The following is a 21,658-nucleotide window of genomic DNA, read 5'->3' as shown; positions in this document are numbered from 1 at the left end:
TTAAGTAAATTATATTAAATTTAATTGGTCTCAGTTTTCTATTTACAGACCTAGCCATGGTTTTCTCTCTATCTGTAAAAAGAGTTAACACCATTTCATAATTCAGTTTGAAATGCATTAGTAATGTATTCATTAGTGACTTCCCTCATTAGTCAGAACTTGCTTGTAAAAGCAAGTTAACAGTACATGAATCAATTAACAAAACATTTGTTAAAAGTCAGCTTATAGGGAAGCTGAGATAAAATTTTGAGCAATCTAAGTAATGGCTCTGTCCTTGAAAGTCTACAAATATTCCTGAATAGACAGAATTACATTTGTTCTACAAAGAAAGAAATCAATTCAGTAAGACTGCATAGTTCTGAGATAGCAAGAAAAATTATAAATCTTATTTGTTGATTCAATATTTAATTTTTTCCTAGATTACTCTAGAATTATTTAAATCAGTAAAATTTAATAGAAGAATGTATAAAAGCAAGACAGCACAAAACACACAAACAATCTCTTGTTCATTTAGAATTAAGATTACCAGAATATATTTCAGACCCATTTTTATAAGTTGAACATTTTTTGATGCAGTTACAAATATTCCAATGTCGCTTTACAAAAATTGTTCCACTTCAGTCAATTATTGAGAAATATTTTTAAAATATCAAATATTTTAAAAATAGATTTTTATTTTATGAAAAACAAAACTTCATAACAAAATACTAAGAGAATAATAGTTAATACACTGTAGAGCATTGTCATTGAAGTAGTTACTCAGAGACAAAAAAAGTTTCTCTCTTGCAAAGGAAAAGCACACAATAGCACACAACTGCCTTTTCAATGAACTAAGACAAAATCCAGATTTGCTTTTTTAACAAATGGTATTTATTTGTTCCAAATATTAGAGGTTTATTCCTATGAAAATGCTTATAATGAAATACAAGCTCATTTGAAATATATATTCTTATTTTAATAACCATAAAAATCACAAAAAATATGTTGTTTGTGTGCCAAGTAAGAACTATGTGTTATTCAACTTTGGAAAAGCAGTTCTAGCATTTCATGGATGCTCAATGCAAGACTGTCAAATGTACACATATATGCATACGAATAAATGAATGAACAAGATTTTGACTGACAGAAGAGACAAAAATAAAGTATTTTCCTTTTACAAGGAAGGTTGCTGCATTACCCATGTCAGATAATCCTACATATTTTCATTTCTACAAGCCAATTATTTACTTAAGTTTAGTATTTTAAATGTGCGATCATAATTTCCTTCATCATAATGTTCTGTGTGGTGATTCTCTTATCAGAGAAACAGAGCTTTTTTTATTTTCTCAGTTTACCAGCCCAGACTTTTGTCTGTGACTCTAACCATCATCTCAAACCTTATATTTCCATTGACACTCTTATAATCTCTTAGATATTAATTTTAAACAAACACAACTCTAAGAGTAGAACAAAAAATCACTAGGACTTAAAAAGGGGCTTAGACATTCCCATGCAAACCAGTGTGAGGGAAAAAATGATATGAAGAAAAGCTGGAAATCATTTTATATTGTTATTTACAAACTATTTTCATTCATCTTTTGTTTCGTTTTCAAAATGTGGGGCTGTTAGTCTCTGTTGCCTAAATAGAAAAATAGTATCAGGTAGACTGCCTAATTCATTGAGATTGACTAGTGCTTAGATTCCAGAAAGATAAATATTAGCAATTGCTGAAAATATACTGAAAAAATATTTATTTTTGTTTTAAAATATTACAATTTCAAAATTATTCACTTTAGGCAATATTATTTTTCACTTAAACTTTAGATACCCAATAGTGTACTTTTCTCTAGTCGACAACATAAATTTTTTATCTTGGAGCAAAGAGAAGTATTTATTATAACTGGCTTATTCCTAAACAAAATATCTTTAATTTGCCTTCATCCATTAATACAAAATACTTACACTGCTTTTGACATCTTTCAGCTTGGGGAGAATGTCTAAACCAAAGCCATCCGCCTGTCCCCGAGTTTTATTTCCACCATTCATGTAGTTGCCAAATGCAAGAACCAAACCCAGAACCTGCATAACCCCTGGGCCATTTTTTAATGTCTGTAACACAGGATAAAGAACAAGTTTTCTCTTACACAAAGTTGTACTTCAATCATCCAAGACCAATGCCAGGTCTTTATATTATGCTATTTATAGACTCTGCCCTTTCCTCTTATTAAGTTAATTTCAGGCATAGTGCTTCCAAAGAAATTTTAAAAAGATGTGCCACTATGATGCATTAAGATATGCTTTGTACGTTGAGAGATTCCAATGTAGGCCATTCTTACCATATAATTTCAAGGTAAACAAATAAGGCTACAACATATAAACTACTATGAAACAGTACCATCAACATCATCTTAGTTAGACGAAAAGAATAATAAGAATATGTGGTATAAGTTGTAGAAAATCAAAAAACAGTTATAAAGATTAATTTCTAAATTTAGATATACCCCCACGAAGTTCATACTCATTTCTTGGAGAACACTAAGTTTACCTTCAATTTGCACATGGTTTTCTTTGAAAATGTCTTTGACAATATCTTTCCACTTTTCAGAGTAATTCAACACAATCAGAACAAATGGTCCTATTCATTTTTGACAAGTTGTTTTAAATGTTAATACTGGTCATTTCTGCCAAACATTTCATCTTTTTTTTTTCTAAAGGAATATTTATCTTTTGTTGAGTCATATAACCATTCCTAAATCATTTGGCTGGAATAACTATTAACAATTTGTTCAGGGCAATCCAAAATAATGAAAGGCAGTAAATATCATGCCTTCAGATTCCATTCATTTAGAAGTCTGATGTCTGTGAGAACTATGTAGAGTGAACATTTTGGTTTGGCAAAGGCAGAAGAAAGTGACTTTCCATAGGCCAAACACATTGCCACACACTCACAATAGTCCTGTAGCCTTGCAGGTCAGTCTGAACATGCATTTTGATCTTGCAGTTCAAACATAAAATAGTCCCTTTTATGAGACTGCTTCCCATCACAGTTAATGAGTATTCAGAGTAAATAAATACTCATACTTTTTGATATATGCATATGACTAAACAAAATTAAATATCAGAACTCAACTTCAGTTCTCCTAGTACTGGAACCCACCTCACACAATTTCTGTAGCAATTCCAGTTTGCGACGAATGGAGCAAATGCTTTCTGAAAACGTGGATTGGAACAGGATGCAAAAGACTCGCTCTGAAAAGTTGGGGATTAGTGATAGTTCATAAAGGAACCTAAGGAAATAAAGCCAAGTTAAGAGGAAAAATATAATTCATAGAAACATATGTTTATCCTCGTCTCATTAATAACAATTATGCACTCAAGACATGGTTTTTTCCCTAAATGGAAAGAGCCCACCCAGCCCAGGCACCCACTGCAGGGCCCTCAGCAGGCCTGCTTACTGCTCAGGTTTATCCAGGGACTTGGCATTTTCCTTGTCTTTGGAAGATCGTCCATGCTTTTCAATTTTTTCCAGTTCATCTGACTGTGCTCTCTGGGAAAACAAAACCCAAGCAATGTTTCAGAGTCTGATCAGCTACATCCCTTAGAAAATAATGATTCTAATACAGTAAAACTTTCTATATTTTCATATGCCTTAGCAGTTGTTTGTAGTAAAGCTTGACTTAATTCATGAAACATTTTAAAGTGTAAATATGTTTAATACAAACCAGATCATCCCTAAATCTCCCAAATAATGTTATTGACTATTAGTGATCTGTAAAATGTTTATTTATTCCAGTATGTTTTAAGACAATAGTTTTCCTTTCTTCTTATTTTGGCTGTTTATAACACTCCTTAGAAAGCAACAATTTTATTTTTAATATGATATTTCTTCTACAGAAATCAATCAAATTAAATTTGATTCTAAACCTTTTAAAACTTATTTAAGTAGTACAGACATTGTGTTCTGCATGTTTCATATATTGGAGAAAGAAAAGCACAATTAAATTGTTAAGACATGGAACAAAACTAAAAGGTTTTGATCATTTTGCTGAACTTGCTTTTTAATATAAAAATAGCTCCAAGCTTATTTTCTTTCACCCTTTATAGCTGTGAACTAAAAATCTATCATTCTAAATTTGTTTCTTTATGAGAGAAGATTCTGTGCATTTTTAATATAGAAGCTTTTATGAACTTCAATAAACACAAATCTATTCCTTTTTCCAAAGGCCTTAAGAGTATTTTCATTTGTATTTGGCTTTATTTTGCAACTCACAAAGATATTGTGAAAGAGTGCTAAATGCATTAAAGAATATGAATATGGATTTCTTGAGAATTGATAGGCATCATTTACAAAGCAGCATTCTGTTTTATATTTACTGGTTATACTGAAATGCAGGGTTTCAGCTGACAGGATTAAGGAACACTTGGCACTGCAAATGAATCTTTTCTTCTTAAACTGGTAGTACTTAGCCAAAGAAAAGAGTTGATCTCTGACAGTTTGATACATTTTGCCATTGCAATGAGATGCATCAAAAGGACCCAAGAAGGTGAATTTTATTGTAAATATTGTATTTGGAGTTTTAGCACTCCAAAAACTAAGAAATGTTTTCTAGAATTTCAGCAGTATTACTTCCCACCAGTTTACTGAGGTCCTGCGCCCAAAATTTGAAGAGCAAGTATCACCTCAATTACTTCTAAGTTACCGAAACAATCAGCCCACAGACACCATCAAAGTCTCATTTCAAACCACACTAACAAAACGGCCTTTTAAAAATGACAAGATCCATCTTACTAGCAAGCTAGAGACCGGAGTGATAGTATAAAAGAATATTAAAACTAAGAATAATAGCAAGCCAAAGGTCGCTGTAAGACATCCTGGTTAACCCCTAAATAAAACACAAAGTTTTTAAAAATTAGTTTCTGCTAGAACAGTTGGTTATCTACTACCTCCAAATTCACCATATTCTATACTTTTAATATTATCAGAAACAATGAAATCTAGCTTACTACAGTCTAGTTAGCTTACATATTTGTTGGTTTTATTTTGTTTCTTAAACAAAATACCTTGTTCCTGATACCTTGACATAAACTCAATCTGCCTGGGTGATGGTGTGGGGGCTGAAAGATTAGAACCTCCATGGACCTAGTAAATTACCCTAGGTATTAAACTAATGAACTAACACAAACTTCAAGAGGCAGGCTACAACAGCAAAACGATGGCCAAGGTAAATTAGAATAATAATTCCAATAATACAATTTTATTTCCAAAGGCAGGTTTCCAGTTGATATGATTAACTAAACTATTAATAGTTCTTCTAGAGAAAAGTTCAGGGGCATAAGAAAGTATAAAATTGTCGCACAGGTTTCTTGAACAAAGTGACTTTGTGGTAGTTCTACAGTCACTTCTTTGACTTTTGCACACATAGGAATTAGTGATTGAATAGTTCTTCATGTGCTGTGTTCTACAACAAACTAGGTCATTTCTGTACTATCGCAAAATAGGCTTTTTTTTGCCACTGCCAGAAAAAAACAAAGCTGCCCTCAACTGGCAGTACACTTTATGGTTAGCAGAAGGGACGGTCTCTTTATTCATGTTCCAGAAGCTCTTTCTTTATTCCCATATTTATAATGCTGCTCCTTCTCTGCTTTTTTGTTTTTCTTTGTGGAGCTTAGCTGATTCCTCTTCAGTAATCTCTGTCACTCTCACTCTAACACACACTGAGAGTTAATTCCTATTTTTTACACTAAACACTTATCTGTATTTTTTTTTAGTATAATTAAGTAACTGAAACAGGATGGCTTCACAAAGAAGAGAGGCTTATTTAGCTTATAGCTCTGGAGGCTTTAAGTCCAAAAGCCAGGTATAGACTCTGAAGAGAATCCCATAGCAGATAGTGGGAATGTACATGATCACCAGAGATTAAGTATCCAAAGAGCAATTCAGGGGTAGCCTTACTTTTATAACAACTTGCTATGAAGAAAGCTTAGAGACCCTGTGAGCATTCAGGATTCCTGTGAGAGCCACCTTAATCCCTTGTGAAGTGTTCCCTCAATGATCTGGGGACACTCCACCTGTTAAATGTTCCATCATCTCCCACACTGTCATAAGCTTCCAATACATGAGCCTCTGGGGGACCCACTGAGACCAAACCCACACCATGGCAGCTATGAATTAGCCAACATGTTTCTAAGGGAAATCTGGGATGACTGTGAGCCTTAGCAGTCACATTTTTATCAAGCAATGACCATGTAACATGTTTATGATTAAAAGAAACCTTTAAAATATAATCTGCTAGCCAATGTTGTTAATCATATATTAATATAACACATATTAACTGTGCAAATTAATGCACTGCAGGGTGACATCTCCACATTAATGATGAAGTTAATGGTCAACAGTAGTGCAATTCATGTCCCCCAAGGCACCTCACAGCATTCTTTTCCTTAAGAGCACAAGACAACACTTCAGCGCTATTCTTGGGCATTATCTCAGTGGGCAAAATCACTAACAAAAAGCACAAAAATGTGCCATCAAATAGGCTGCACAAAGAACACTTGTTTATCACATGACAGTTGAGCCAAAAAGCAGAATGCAGTCAGGTTTGACCTCAGCTGAGAATGAACATGTAAGGTTATTACCTCCCAGTGCTGAGATTAGAGGAGTGCACCATCACATGTAGTTAATAGCTCGTTCACAAGTATTTTAGGAAAAGGTAACTTTGTCCTCCATGATGGGAGCAAGGATAAAGAGAAGCACAAAGATGAAGAATTTTGATATCAAAATATTAGAAAGATCTTTTGTATTAATGATCTTGACTTTGTGAATCAATTTGGAAGTGAGATCAACTCCCAGAACTGAGACTCAGAGCTTGGATGAGGTCTTAAGAGTGAAAACAGTTTTGAAGAACCAAGATGTGTGGAATTCAAGCAATGGGTGAGAAGCAAAGTAAAGGGACTAAACAATGAGCCAATGAAAGAAAACGAGAGAGAAGGTTCCTGAGGATGGTGGATGAACAAGAGAGAATATAAAGTTAAAATTAAAATTACTTGAGGTACAAGGAAGATAACGGGTAGGTTTAGAGAAGTCATGGCATAGCCATAGAAGAAAAATGAGGTATCTCCTAATATCTTGCAAAGACAGAGACACGGCTCTGCATGGTCCCCAACATGCAGCCTTCCTACACTTTTTCAAGTTTGTGGTCACTTTGCATGGTAGCACTTTTCCTCCCACTATCTGCCCTTCCCCAGTGGCTTCCTCCATGTAGAAGGTCCTTATTTAGCACATGAAAAAAATCATCATTTCACTCCGGAATTATTTTCTGACCAAAGGCCAGGTTCCAACTACACTTCTTTTATAGTACATACTGCCACTTGTTTTTACTTTATTTTATTATTACTATTATTATTATTATTATTGTTGTTGTTGTTGTTGTTGATGAATCTCTGGTTGAGGTCTTCCCCATATAGAGAAACCAGCTTCACATAGGTAGTTAAAAGAGTAAACAGCATTTTAATATGTTGTAGATTTTATTATATTGGTGGATATTATTCATTGATCCTACTCTAAGTTATGAAATAGAATCTAAAATCATATCAATTAATAATTTATGTTACATAACAATTTATTGTTCTGGCCTGCAATTAGAATAGTTATTTGGCAAATACTGATTCACTGACGTATACACAAACAGTGAATATTGGTAGGTACTATTTTTAGGATAGTAAACTTATAGTTCTTAAATACCACCCACAAGTTCATTAGAATAAGTCTTCAAGTATAGGGAAACTATCAATCTCAAGATGGAAGATATGAGATTTCCAACATTCTGAATTTTTGCTGTAGACTGAATTTTATCATTGGCGACAAATACTGTAAATTGTTTTTCTTGGCACACTTGTTTCAAGAAAATGTCTAGCAAATATGAAGGCATGAATAAACAGTTTCTCTGTCAGGCTTTCCAAGAGAAATGGTGTTCACTAAAAAACACTGAGTCCAATTCACAACTTAATCATGTAAATTTTCTTTACCAAAGTAACTACGGCAGGTTGCCATTTAATAGAAACCTTGTAGGTGTACTTTCTACTGTCACACAAAATGTTAAAAAGATATATTCTCAGAAGCTGAGTTCTAATAAAAGTAATGAATTGTATTGTGCCATCAAGGAAATTGGCTTTTTCCCCCATGAGAGTGCAGAGTAGTGAAGAATCACAGTGACAACTTACTTGGGGCCATAGCTCTGGTTTATGCTGAGCTCAGCATTTTACCTGTCATGTTAGTCAACTTTTCATTACTATAATTAACTTTGGAGAATGACTTTGTACAGAGGAAAGGTTTCTTTCAGCTCACAGTATTAGAGGTTACAATCATAATTAATTTGCCACATGGATCTGGGTGGTGTTGAGGCATCAGTCATGACAGGGGTGCTTGGCACAGCAAAACCACTCATCTCATGTCCGCATAGCAAAAGAGTGACAAGGGGTTCAGGGGTACACAAACTCTTTGACTCTAGAAAGGTGGGGAACTAAGTTCATTGACTTCCTAATGCATTTGATCTGCTCCTTGCACTCCTAGTTGCTGAAGGCACTGGCACCTACCTGTATCTCATGTCACCATGCTAAACTTCCCGCCTGGAACATGACTCTTCTACCTTGGTTTAGATCTGCTCAGATGCAACCTTTTCTGGAAAGTCCACCCTGACCATCTTGACCCCTTTGTACTAGTCTTTCTTGAGAAGGATCACACAGATCCTGCTAGTTTCTCTGTTTTATGATGCACTTGCTACAACTTCTCACTGATAAGCATATATGTCTGCTTCCTTTATTGACAGGAACAGAAGTTTTCTGAGGGAAAGAATCAAGTCTTTAGTATTGCTGTCATAGTGACTGATATGGCTCATGGTATACAGTTAGCAGTCAGATTTTTTTAATCTCTGAGAAATTCATCAGTAATTGAAAAAAATAAAAAGAATACATTCCAAATCAGAGAGAGAGAGAGAGAGAGAGAGAGAGGAAGAGAGAGAGAGACAGAGAGAGACCAACCAATTCAAAGAATAAGATTTAGCTCAGCAGCATAAGGGCCTGATTGGCAAGCACTAGGTCATGAGTTTGATCCCTCGTACCAAAAAAGAACAAAAGAAAGAAAAAGACCCAAAACAAAGAATAAGAATAATATGGACAGGGTAATATAAAAAACACTGAGACACGGAGGACATGATATGCAGATACTACCCATTGCTTGTCATCATCCTGACAATTCTCAAAGCGCTTAACTGAACTCCAAATCAGATAGCTGAGCACACATGGAACAGAGCAAGACCTTTCAGATACCAGTAGAGAAACAGATAAATAAAGAAGAAAATTGTGTCAGCCAATTTGCACAAGTTCACTCAGCTGTACAGCCATGTGACACAGTTCTCTTGTGAACCTACACCTCACACTGCACCCAGAATGAGCAACTTAAAGAAGAAAAGCCACATTTCCCCTCATAGTTTCAATTCAGAATTAGTTGGTTCTGTTGTTTTGGGGCCCATGGAACAGGAGCTTATCATGGCAGGAACACTAGAAGATGAGGTCTTTTTATCACACAGCAGTCAGAAAGCAAGAGGAAGAGGACTAAGATCCAAATATCCCTCCCTCCAGGACACAGTCCTCAGTGACCTTTTTTTTCCCCCACTGGGACCCAACTCTTAAAGATTCCACCACCTTCCAGTAGACTGATGACTAAGTCTCCAGCATACAAAGTTTTGAGGAACATTTAAGATACAAACCATAACAGAACATATGAAGAATATATATAAAGTTAGGTCTTTTTGAACTTTTCTTCTATCTCACCATATCTATTATACAGTGTGGTCTTCAGGGAAGGCAGAGGGGAAAGAGAAGGAAGGGAAAAAGAAAAAATGAGAAAAGAAAAACTAGAAACAAAGATTTTTGTAAATAAGGAGGGCAAAAGGGATTGAGGGGAAAATAGGGAAATGGAAAAAGAAATATCAAATGTATCATGTACAGTAGAAATTACTGATGATCAGTGTGATCAGTATATATACCAAAAATGTACCAATAAACTTAATTTTTAAAGAGTTTTTTAAAAAGGCTAAAATATCACAGACTTTTTAGATAATGTTAGTCAAAACTGCAAGGTTCTGTTCTTCATTAATGCACAATGACCAATTGTTTCTGACCTATCATCTTAGCTTCCATCTTGCAAAATTGTGAGAGATCAAGCAAAAGTCTGTTGTTTTCTACCTGATAAGGTTCAAATGCTTGCTCTTATCTGTAGCTACACAGCTTATTTTAAGTCTCTGAAATAAGTACTACAATCCAAAGGATGGCAGAATATTGTTGATTTTGACCTTCAAAGTAAATATTCTTTGAGATAAACATAATGGTTAGGCTTTTTAAAAGATGAATTCCCGGGATTCATTTATCCATTCATTAAAAGCAATACACTGGATATGGGAGATTAATATCTTTAAAAGTAGAGGGCCAAGGAGAATTTGCAAAAAAGTAGTCATAGGCATTATAGCAACTGATGGCTGATTGACATTTCAGGGACCTCAAAACCTTGAGCACTCTACTGTACGTTGGCAAACACATAAGGAAACAAAAAAATTCAGAGTTAAAATACAGATGAGGTTACATCTGCAATCACTCAACTTCCTAAATAAGTTTTTTGCAGCAAAATATGACAAGAGTTCTACACCCTTATAAAGAGAGCTGACCATTTATTCTTTTAATAAATTTATTACCCTTTTAAGTTTCAGTTGTTGTAATCTTGGGTAATAAGGAGGAAAGGTTGATGATCCCATCAATTATAGTACTTCAAAACCATCCATACTTTACTATCAAGTCAGGACCCAGGACCCATTTACTCACTTTTAGAAATAACTGCTTTTGACCAAGCATTTACAACAACAGTCACATTTTCTGTCACAGCAGATAGAGACTTCCCTTTATATGACTGTATACAAGCCCAGCCTGAACCTTTCCTGCACAAACTACAATAGTCCTAAATTTAAAAACATTCCTGTAACACTCATGGAATAAAAGAACTGAAAGATGGTCTAGCGAACATATACAGCATCATGTTGGCAAAACGTATCATGCTTGCTGGCCAACAGCACCATTCCTTAATGCTTCCCTGCCGTCATGGAAAATTACTGGAAAGTGCGTGTGTGTGTGTGTGTGTGTGAAGAAACTGCCTTCCTTGAAAAATTGAACAGTTATTAAAATACTGAGTGTGCAAGAAACACTTTGTGCACTCTACCAAAAGTTTTGTTGAATAATCGAACAGAGAAACACAAGGGTATCACTGAAGAGCAGAACTTACATAAAAACAATAGTTGGAAGAGAGACAGAGAACTTAAAAACAATTCAGGGCCACAGGATGCACAAGTCATGTTCTGCTGAGGACCCCTCCTGAGGGGCCCAAAGAAGCTGCAATAAAAAGAGGGACTACAAGTGTTCCCCTTATTGAACAAGGTTTATATTTAGAACTAAAACATGAAGGAAAAAATAACAGCAGTGATCAAAGCTAAGATTAAACCACCATGAAAATACTCCAGAAATACTATTTTTTATTTATGAAATATTTAATCTCCATCTACTTTTCTAAAGGATGTGAGGACAGTAATACTGGTCTCTTTCTTTTTCCTTCTCTTTCAAGTCATGGAAACATTGGGGTTCCCTTCACTTCAGGTCACTAAATACTTAAGATACATAGGTCTCTGCCTTAAAAGTGGATGCACAGTCAGCTCTTTGTTGCTTGTACAAAACCTGACATTAAAAATTGAAAGGAGGAGAGGTTTAATTTGGTTAGCTGGATCCAGAGCAAAAACATCAGGGTAGAAGGCGATGGTAGAGCCAAGGTGTTCACTTCTTGGTAGCCAGAAAGTAAGGTGGATTGGAAAAATATCTGGGAGACAGATACAGCCTCTAGGGTTAGACCCCAGGGACCCACCCAGATATATGCAAAAATGAGCTTTACTACCGTACCAGTCATTTCCTAATTTGGACAAGTTAGCAATTACAATTAAAGGTCACGTTCAGTGGGCCAGCAATTCCCAGAAGAACAAGACCTTGATGTAGGTAGACCATTTCCCCCAGTTTTTCTGTGTTCTCTGGATAGGGATAGGAACAGGTAGCCAGCATATTTATACCATGTTTAAATCTAGAAGTTGGAATATAAAATGTACACTGTAACATAAAACATTGTTCAGGATACCAATATACACTTCTATGAAACTATTCTATATTTTAACATATACACTAAAATACAAGGAGATTCCCAGGAAGTAAGCTATTAGGTATACCTCAGAAAAGCCATTCTTCCAGTTTCTCAGGGGTTGGTCATTTTGGAAGAACTTTTTAGAAGTGATGAGGTCATTTTTAGCTACTATATTCAAGATGATCATGAGTTCAGGGAAACACAACTGGATACGTCATTGCTCCTTCTCATATGATCATACTCAAACACTGACATAATTAAATACTTCATAATATCACAAATTACTTTGTTATTTCTACTTCTTGCTGTGTGTACACATTAGATGATTTAAGTTATATATGCAACGCTGAGGGCACCAATCCTACTTGCTCAATAACTGAACCTTTCTCGGGTTAATAGATTCTATACCATGCTCTAAGAGTCTGCTTTCTAAAACAATGACAATAAAGAGACTTTATTTCAAATGTAAAAGCGATATTTGTGGAACTGAATTGATTTGTGAAAATTAATCTTAGAGTTGATTTCTTCCAAGAAGTGATATCATCAACTGAAAATCATGATTTAAAAAGACTTGATATGAATCCTTCAGATAAAACACCCTTGACCAATTCACTTCTAATGGTGGGACCTGCAGTTTTCAGAATTCAAAGGGGCCAATGGCTGGAAGGCAGAAAGCTTTAGGATGGTAAAGTAGCCAGACCATGCAAAACTAAAAAGCAGGCGTGAGATTGCAGTGATCAGAGGACATCTCTGCAAATAGCAAATGACCATAAGCTTTAATGTGGCCATGAAAATGCCCACTGCTCTACAATAACCAGAAGTGTGTATATCAACTGATCTAAGCAAACTCTCATAGTAAACCAAAAAGAAAATGTGTATGAACAATCACTTCACTTACTTCCACACATTCACAGTGCAACGGTGTTAATCATTTTAACTCATTTTCCAGGAATTCACGTGGTACAGTTGGTTTATCCAAAATAAGCATAGCTATCAAAATATCAGTCAATAATTTTATGATTTGGCAGGGAATATCACATCTTAGATGAACACGAAAGAAATGTAATTCCTGGTTTTTATTAAGTCTCTGGAGTCAGTCTGTAAGTGATTGAAGATCTGAAGCTTTTTTGTTTTTAATTCTAAAATTCACCTTAAGCACGTTTACAGTTGAAAATGAGCACACTTGCAGGGATTCCATGAACCAACTCAATAAAACAATGAAATATGAGACTATGGTCTTAAAACAGCTATGTGGAGAAAGTCAATACTCGGTTCATTTTTGTTTGAAGAAACTGATGATTAAATGTTGCTTAAAACATGAATCAATTAAATTCCTCTAGGAAGTTATAGGAACACAGATGGTTAATCCAATTCATTTTCATTAATGTAATGCGGTATACACTTTGGAGGATGCTATATCATGTGACACACAGTATATCCCTCATCTAGATTAAAGTTTACGGTATGTCAGCTACCTCTATAAGTACAGATTACTCAAACTATAAAGCATGCCTGTGAAATCTAATCCTGAGAAGTGTAAATTTAGCCTTCTAATTCTTTTTACCCTATCTGGTTTTTTAAAATTCTTCTTTCTAATTGGATTAGAACTGTTTAATACAAAAGGGTGTGGAAAATTTTTCTCCATCCTATCTTTTATTTTTTCTTCAATTGAATTTCTAATAAGTTTCACTTCTAAGGCTTGATTTTGTTTTAGAATTTTGTTTCCTGAATATAAAATAAAAAGTTAAACCATTTTCCTAATAACAATTCAACTGGGAGTTATGCATGGATATTTTTACAAATTCATTTTTTATAGCACTGATTTTTCAATGCATTAAAGAAAAATTAAGGAGTATGCCTCAACTACCACTTATTCCCTAACACCCCCCAGTCTATCCCTCCCCACTCGACCCATAAACTCCCCATGTCATTAAAAGAGCATTTTTTAGAATCAGAAGCTACATATTTAACCAACTGTAAATATTATATACTGCTTATGAAAAGACTTCACTCTCTAAACTTGATAGTCAATAACTCTAAATAAACTATGAAGATTTTTGTTTTTAAATACTCACTAGGCTATATGTATTTAGTAACTATGTGGTTTCACTAGGTTTTAATTCCTCAGTAAACAGGAATTAGGCCCTCAGGATTGTGGTTTTTGAAATTAGGGTGTGTTTAGATTTGGAGACTGCCCAAAATTCATTCACATCTAGAAGGGAAAGCTCACTGCCAAACATATGCAATCAGGGGAGAAAAAAGATTACATTCTAAATACGGTTTGTATAACAAATACTTCCATCTGTTTCACAGAGATCAAATAGAACTACTTTAAAACAGTCCAATGACATTTAAGCATCTGGCAAAAAGAAAGCATGTATTTATGGGAAAAAAGATTCAGGTTAGCAGTATTCTTTTTTTTTTTTTGTCTTCAAGGATAAGTAGTGGAAAGCTAAATAAGATTATTCCTTTTATATTTAGTAACAAAATTGAATTTAAACATTATGTTTCTTTTCTATATAAAATTTACATATCTTCTCAAATGCCATTGTTAGATAAAGGCCAAATCAAAGTTCTGTTCCTTTCAAACACTATTTCAAAACTGATAACAAATATTATAGTTATATTAAAACAATAAAGTTTAAAATAGTTCTAGAAAGGATGCAACCTAAGAACATGACATCGATTTTTGTTTCTGGAAACACATTCATAGGAGTAAAATTCGTGTCAAACAAAGTCACACATTACCCGCAACTTACATACTAGATAAGAGCATAACCTGCAAAGCCTCAACCTTTCCTACAACCCATGCATGCTAGCCATTGCTTCTCAACTATCAGCTTAACTTCTGGAACCCACTGTGAGATAACAGACTAGACAGGCTCAGCATTTCTTCCTTTACAGTGAGCATGAAATTAAGTACTGTCAGTAAGAAGCTCACATGGACTATAGGAAGAAGTGGGTTCCTCCTCCCACTCTGCTGTGTTTGTTTTCTTTTTCTCTGTCCCGCTACACTGCTGGTGCATGAGGACATCTGAGTGTGTTCTCTGCACCTGAATCAGTCATGGTTCATCAACATGTCCCTGTCAACATGGTTGGATACTGTATATTCCAGGCTGCACATCCACTGCCACATCTTGACTCATATATGCTTGACCTCCAGCTGTAAGTTATTTCCTGCAGAGGAGTTTGTGTCCTGCTCACACAAAAGGTACTGCCTAGTTATGGTCAAGGCCAGCCAGTGGGCATAAGCATACCTTGCCCACTGAGATACACATGCCAGTCTAGACAGCAGAGCCCATTGCAAATTTCTCCATCCTTGGGTATGCTCACTCAGCCCTTCAATCCCATCAGAGGCATCTTTACATTCCTATATTCTCTCATCACAGGGTAATTATTCATTCTGAAAAACTAACCTATTTGTATGACTTGCTGATTCTGTCCCATAACTGAATCTATACTGACAGGCTTACCTAATATGTACAGCCTCTTGCTCTATATTCTTCTCTAAACTCTTAGATTCTTACATCTACAAACTCATCTGAATGGATGAACAGATACCACCACCAAACAGGACCACAGGCAATTCTAACTTTCTCATCTATTCCCCAAACCACCACCACCTGTAAGTTAACAGCAACTGTGTTCTTATGGCCTAATTAAAAATCTTGGGGATCACCCACGATTCCTCTTTTGCCCTCACAGTCCATATCCAAACTATCATCCAATTCCATTGGCTTTTTCTTCAAATATTTCTAGAATTTGACCACTTCTCAACACCTCCATTGTTTCCACTGAGATATAAGTTAAGCCATTATCATCTTTTAACTCCTGAAGTTTGCTGACCTGTATCCCACTAGTCTATTCTCTGGCATCACAGCCTTTCTTCTGAAACATGATTCCTCAGTGCAAAACACCATATTAACTTTTTGGTTTACTCAAAGTAAAAGTCAAAATCTTATGAATATTCTAGGCCTACAAGGTCCTAGAATATTTGGTCTTCCCGATATATCTCTAACGATCCCCAACATATTTCCCTCCCTCGTACCAGGAGAGTTATGTGGGCCTTCAAGTTTTCCCACACTGCAGACAGGGCCTTGTCTCCTAGATTTACAAATGGCTTCTCTTCCTCATTTCCTGTAATCTATAGGTCCAATGGGCATCTTTTAAATGATAACATTTAAAATTGTACTCTCCACCCTGGGAATCCTCCATTCCTCTTACATTGAATTTTTTCTGATAGCACCCGTTATTTTAAAACTACAAATGTATCTATTCTAGAAAATCTAACATTTTAGGATTTGATAATAATTATATCAACTCCTTATAATGCTGGATCAATTTAATTATTAGAACAATTATCCTGTGACATTTATATTATAACATTTTTAAGGAAAGAAGACTGCTTAAAAGGAATATGCATTTTCGGTAATAAGTAAAAGAGTAACTGTGCTATTTATTGTGAAACAGATATATTCCTTGTCATTACACCATAGATATGTTTCTTCAAGCCTGCATTTATTTCAGTTGCATTACAGTAGCATTTTCCAGACTACATAATACCATTGTTCTATTAATAATTTAATTGAAGGAAGGATATAGTTAACAATACCTTCCACTTTAAAATTGTCTTTTAATTAGGAATATATTGTGGTTCTGAGCATCTTTTTTTTTTCACTTTAACATTTTTACAACTTATTTGACTATGCAGTATGTTTTTTACTACAGTCTTTAAAAACAATAGTGTTTCACCAAATTCAATTTGGAAAACACAATACTAAGGACATATGTTTTTAAAAATGATTAAATTTCTTTTCTCAGCAAAACCCAGATTGTATGTAACAGAAAGGGTGTGCTTCCACACCCCAAATAAGACCTAATTAGAAAAAAAAATCAGTCTTTAAAAATAGACAAAAATTGCCAGCCTCACTCAGCCTATCCCTGTCTTACCCACCATCACTATTCTCTTGCTCAGTCATCGATGTGCAAGAAGAGGTAGGCTGCTATGGCTGTGACTCTGTGTTTCAAGTCCCTTCCTGTCTGGTTGAAATAACCAGTAAGCCATTTAAAAGGCTAGAATTTTCTTTTATCCATCATTCACTATTCTCCTTACACTTTTGGGGAGCCAGACACTAGAAGAATAGGAACTTACACATGACTGCAAATTTGGGAAAATTAGAACATAATCAATACATCTCTAGGGGAAGGTTTATGTTTGGAAAAAACTTTAAATTTACATCACAGGCTGACTCTTGGCATAAATATAATCTATAACCATCATCAACACCACCACCACCACTACCATCATCATCATTATCATTAATTAGCAGCAGCAGCATCTAATAAACCCTAGGGGAAGGGTTTCATAGAGAAACGATAAGTCAATAGGAACTGTCCCTAAAGAAGAACTAACACTTTATATATTAGTCAAAAACTTTAAAACAATTATCTTAAACATGCTTAAGAAACTAAAGAAATGTGAAGAAAGAAAAGGATGCATGTTCAAAATGGCAATACCAAGAAAGAGAAAGAAAGCCTTTAAAAAAGGATCTAGAAAAAAATTCTAGAACTAAAAAGTGTAGTAATGGAAATGAAAACTTCAGTGGAGAGATTCCAAGACAGCTTTGAGAAGGTAGAAAAAAGGATACATGAACTTGGAAGATGAGACAATGCAAGTCAGAGAAACAAAAAGATTGAAGAAAAACAAAAAGAGCCTGAGGCACCTGTGGAGCACAGTCAAGCCAATCCAACATGCATCAGTACTAGAAGGTGAAAGAGGCATAGAAAATGGTTAGAAAAATGGCTTAAAACATTTTAAACTTGATGAAAGGTGTGATGATAAACATCTAAGATATTTAACAAACTCCAAGAGAGCTTCACTAAAACATATTATGTTAAAATGTTTGAAAGATGATAACAGAGAAAATTTTGACAGCAGCAAGAAAGAAACAATCGGTTTCAGACACAAGATCAGCTCATTACTCATCAGAAACCTCTGAGGCCAGAGTAGCATGTTGATATATTCAAAGAATTAAACATAGAAATAAATTATAAAAAATTTTAAAAGTCAGAAGAATCCTACATATACAGCAAAACTGCCCTGAAAATTAAGAACTAATTATGACATTCACAGATACACAAAAGGTTTGAGAGTCTGTTACTGTTGGACAGCCAAAAAGAAATATTCAAGAGAACCCTGCAGGATGAGATGAAAGGACACTAGTCAGGGATATGAAATTGAATGAAAAAAGGTCACAATGAAGATTTCAGCACCTCAGCCATTTCAACTCTCAGAACCAGCTTTTCTCAATAGATGAAGACAAAACAAATTCTCTTTGTGACCATTAAACCCCAAAGTCTCCAAAGATAATCTGAAGCAGGAATTCTAGCTTCAGAACACAAAAGACTCAGTTATTTTCGGGAAGGATAAGGAACATATTCTTCCCTCTTTACTTATTTTTCTGATTTCCTTAAATCATAAGAAGAATAGGAAAAACAAATATCTTTAACCATATGGAAAATATTATTCTACATTACTATTGCATAATGGTAATATGATCTTGTTTTTATTTTCACTGTATTTATATTTATATCCATGTATAGCACAGAAGTATGAAAAAGGGGTCAATGTTTTATGTGAAACAAATTTTTCTAAACTTTTACAGCTTCAAACTATTTATTAATTTTCATAATTCTTCTAATCTGTGTTGATTTGCCCTAAAACTGCACTCAAATACCAGACAACTCTGAGTTCACATGTTGAACTTATTAATATCTTTGGCAGTCTACTATTAAAAAGTTTCTCTACAATGAATGATTACAGGTATAATTTGTAGACTGTATGAAATGTGGATATTTTACTAATGGTGCCTAATTGCCCACCTGCCCTTCCTTCCTTTCTCCTCTTTTCCTTCCATCCCCACTTATTTTGTAGTACTGAGGATTGAACCCAGAGCCTTCACACTGAGCTACATGTCCGGCCCTTCTTATGTCTTTGTTTTGAGATAGGGTTTCCTAAATTGTTAAGTTGCTCAGTTTAGCCCCAAACTTATGATCCTTCTGCCTCAGTCACCCAGAGTAGTGGGATTACAGGCATGCACTACCACACCTGGTTCAAGATTGCTTTTCAATGAGGTTGTACCAATTTATATCAACATAGCATGTAAAAATTTCTGACTTTTTTCACATATTTACCAGCATTTGATACTTTCGGGACTTCTGACTGAAGATAAAAGATATCTTATTGGTGCTTTCGTTTTCATTTTGTTTACTACAGAGAGTATACATTTTCACATGTTTACTGGACAAACAAGCATAATTTTCTTTGAATTATCTCTCTATATCTTTTGTAATTTTTTTAGTTTTAGATAAATGTAAGAACTTTTATAAACTCTGAGTCCTAATTTTTTGAAGGGCCCATGTAATACAAACTCTTGCTGCAGTTTCAGGTTTATCTTTTAAATTTGGTTATGTATAGATTTAGGATTGAACACAAATGGTTCAATTTGTTGTAAAGGATATATCAGTATTTTTAAAATGTAAGGAATTTCAAAATACAGAACTATTAAAAAATTAACCTACAGAGAACTATAAAATGACAAGTGTAATTTAAAAATATTTTTCACAAGATACACTGACAAATAATAAAAATGACAAAGAAAAGGACTAGTGAATGCATCCAATATCCAAGTGAAAAGAAAAAAAATTAAAAATCAAATCAACAGAATCTTATGTATCTATAGCAAAATATCAAAGGCTTAAGATGTCACTATTGAGTCACAAGGACAGCATTGGGAGAATAGGATAGAAATAATATTTTAGGGTTAAAAATTTAAAAATCGAGTAATTCTCAAGTGTGAAAACAATCATATAGAAATAGGAAGTCAATCAAGCTCAATACTGAGAAAAAAACTATACCGAGACATGTAAAAAATTAGTATCAGACAAAAAGAAAATCATAAAATTCAGCAGAAGACGAGAATTGTCCCTTTTCTTAGGGAAAGTAATGATGGCAGACCTTCATCAGAAGCAATGTAAACCACAGGAAAAGGAAACTTCTTTACTATGTCAGAATTTAAAAGTTGTCAGACCAGATTTATACATCCAACAAAAACATTCTTCACTAATCAAGGTATCTAAGAATATAGAAAATAAACAAAATTAACCATTGGAAATACCAGCATCCAAAAATTATCAAAAATCTATCCCAGGCTGGAGGGAAATGATACTGAAGAAAAAGTTAATCATAGCAAAGAAAGAGCTTTAAAAATGGAGAAAATGTAAGTAAATATAAAAAGACCATATTTAAGTAATTTAATATGGATATTTAGAACAAAAATGGTAACAATGTATTATAGAACTGTAAGTGCATATAAATGTTACACATGTATCAGCTAAAACATTCAGTATACCAGGATAGACGGTACTTAGCGTGTATGAGGCCTTGGGTTCAAAAATAAGAAAGTAGGCCACAGGTTAGTTCAGTGGTACAACATGTGCTTAGTATATGTTACAGGAATAGCTCAGTGGTATAGCATTTCCTTAGTATGTATGTCCATAAATACAACCCCAGCCTCAAACACCCTTCAGAAAGATTAGACACAAATGTTACAATTCCTAGAAGACCACTAAAATAATGTGTCCTGCCATCCTGGCTCTGCTGGGAAGAGCGTGCCATTGTGAGAAGTTCTTTATTTCTTTCTCTCCAGCCATCTTGGCAGCTGCTCTTAATTGGGGGCCATTTCATCCTCAGCTAATGTATAAAGATTGTGGTCACTAAGCTATTGAAGTCTCTACGATTGATCAACTTAGGCTAAAACTTGTTATAAAATATATGATGAGATTGAAGCAGACTCTAAAGAAAGAGAAACTGGTCATCTTTATCAACAACTGGCCAGTATTGTGGAATTCTGAAAGAGTATTGTATCATGTTGGCCAAAACTATCCCCATCTACCATAGCAGCCACATTTGATTGGTCACAGATGGCCACTGTGCATATTCTGTAGTACTTTCCACACACTGTGACCAATCAAATGTGGCTGTTATGGTAGACGGGGACAGTTTTTGATATCATTAGAAGCATACCACAGGGCTGGAATGTAGAGTGCTTCACACGCATAAGGACCTGGGTTCAATCCCAGTGCCAAGGAATAAAAAGTTTCAGGATGGGAGTACTGAAAATGTTATATACATGCATAAATATGCCAAAATGAAATCCATTATTTTATATAACTAATACATACTAATAAAAAATTTCAAAAACAATAGCATGCCAGAATAGACTGGTGAAAAGTAAATCATGCAAAGTAATTGTTAATAAAACTTACTAGAGCTCACATAAATAAATACACTAAAAAAGTAAATAATCAAAAATAAAACAGAAAGACTAAAAATTAACAATAAAAAAGAGATCTAAATCCGGCCATTAACAACAGTTACAGTAAATGTTGACAATT

The 21,658-nt window shown here is 34.6% G+C and overlaps 1 protein-coding gene across 2 annotated transcripts in view; it reads right to left on the bottom strand.

The window, feature by feature from the left end:
• Fmn2 (formin 2) overlaps positions 1–21,658 on the bottom strand; it is a 308,299-nt gene that overhangs the window by 105,819 nt on the left and 180,822 nt on the right. For both annotated transcript variants that reach the window (XM_063240263.1, XM_063240264.1), the window contains 3 exons: positions 3,435–3,526; positions 3,137–3,266; positions 1,942–2,088 (listed from right to left, as the gene is read on the bottom strand). In XM_063240263.1, coding sequence (XP_063096333.1) covers positions 1,942–2,088; positions 3,137–3,266; positions 3,435–3,526 — 369 coding nt within the window. The remainder of the gene's footprint in view (positions 1–1,941; positions 2,089–3,136; positions 3,267–3,434; positions 3,527–21,658) is intronic.

The sequence above is a fragment of the Cavia porcellus genome, unplaced genomic scaffold, assembly GCF_034190915.1.
Source record: "Cavia porcellus strain 051 isolate PalLab524CR breed Dunkin Hartley unplaced genomic scaffold, mCavPor4.1 scaffold_29, whole genome shotgun sequence".
NCBI classification, from domain to species: Eukaryota; Metazoa; Chordata; class Mammalia; order Rodentia; family Caviidae; genus Cavia; species Cavia porcellus.
The sequence above is the reverse complement of the archived record's forward strand: the minus strand, read 5'-3'. Positions and strand labels throughout refer to the sequence as shown.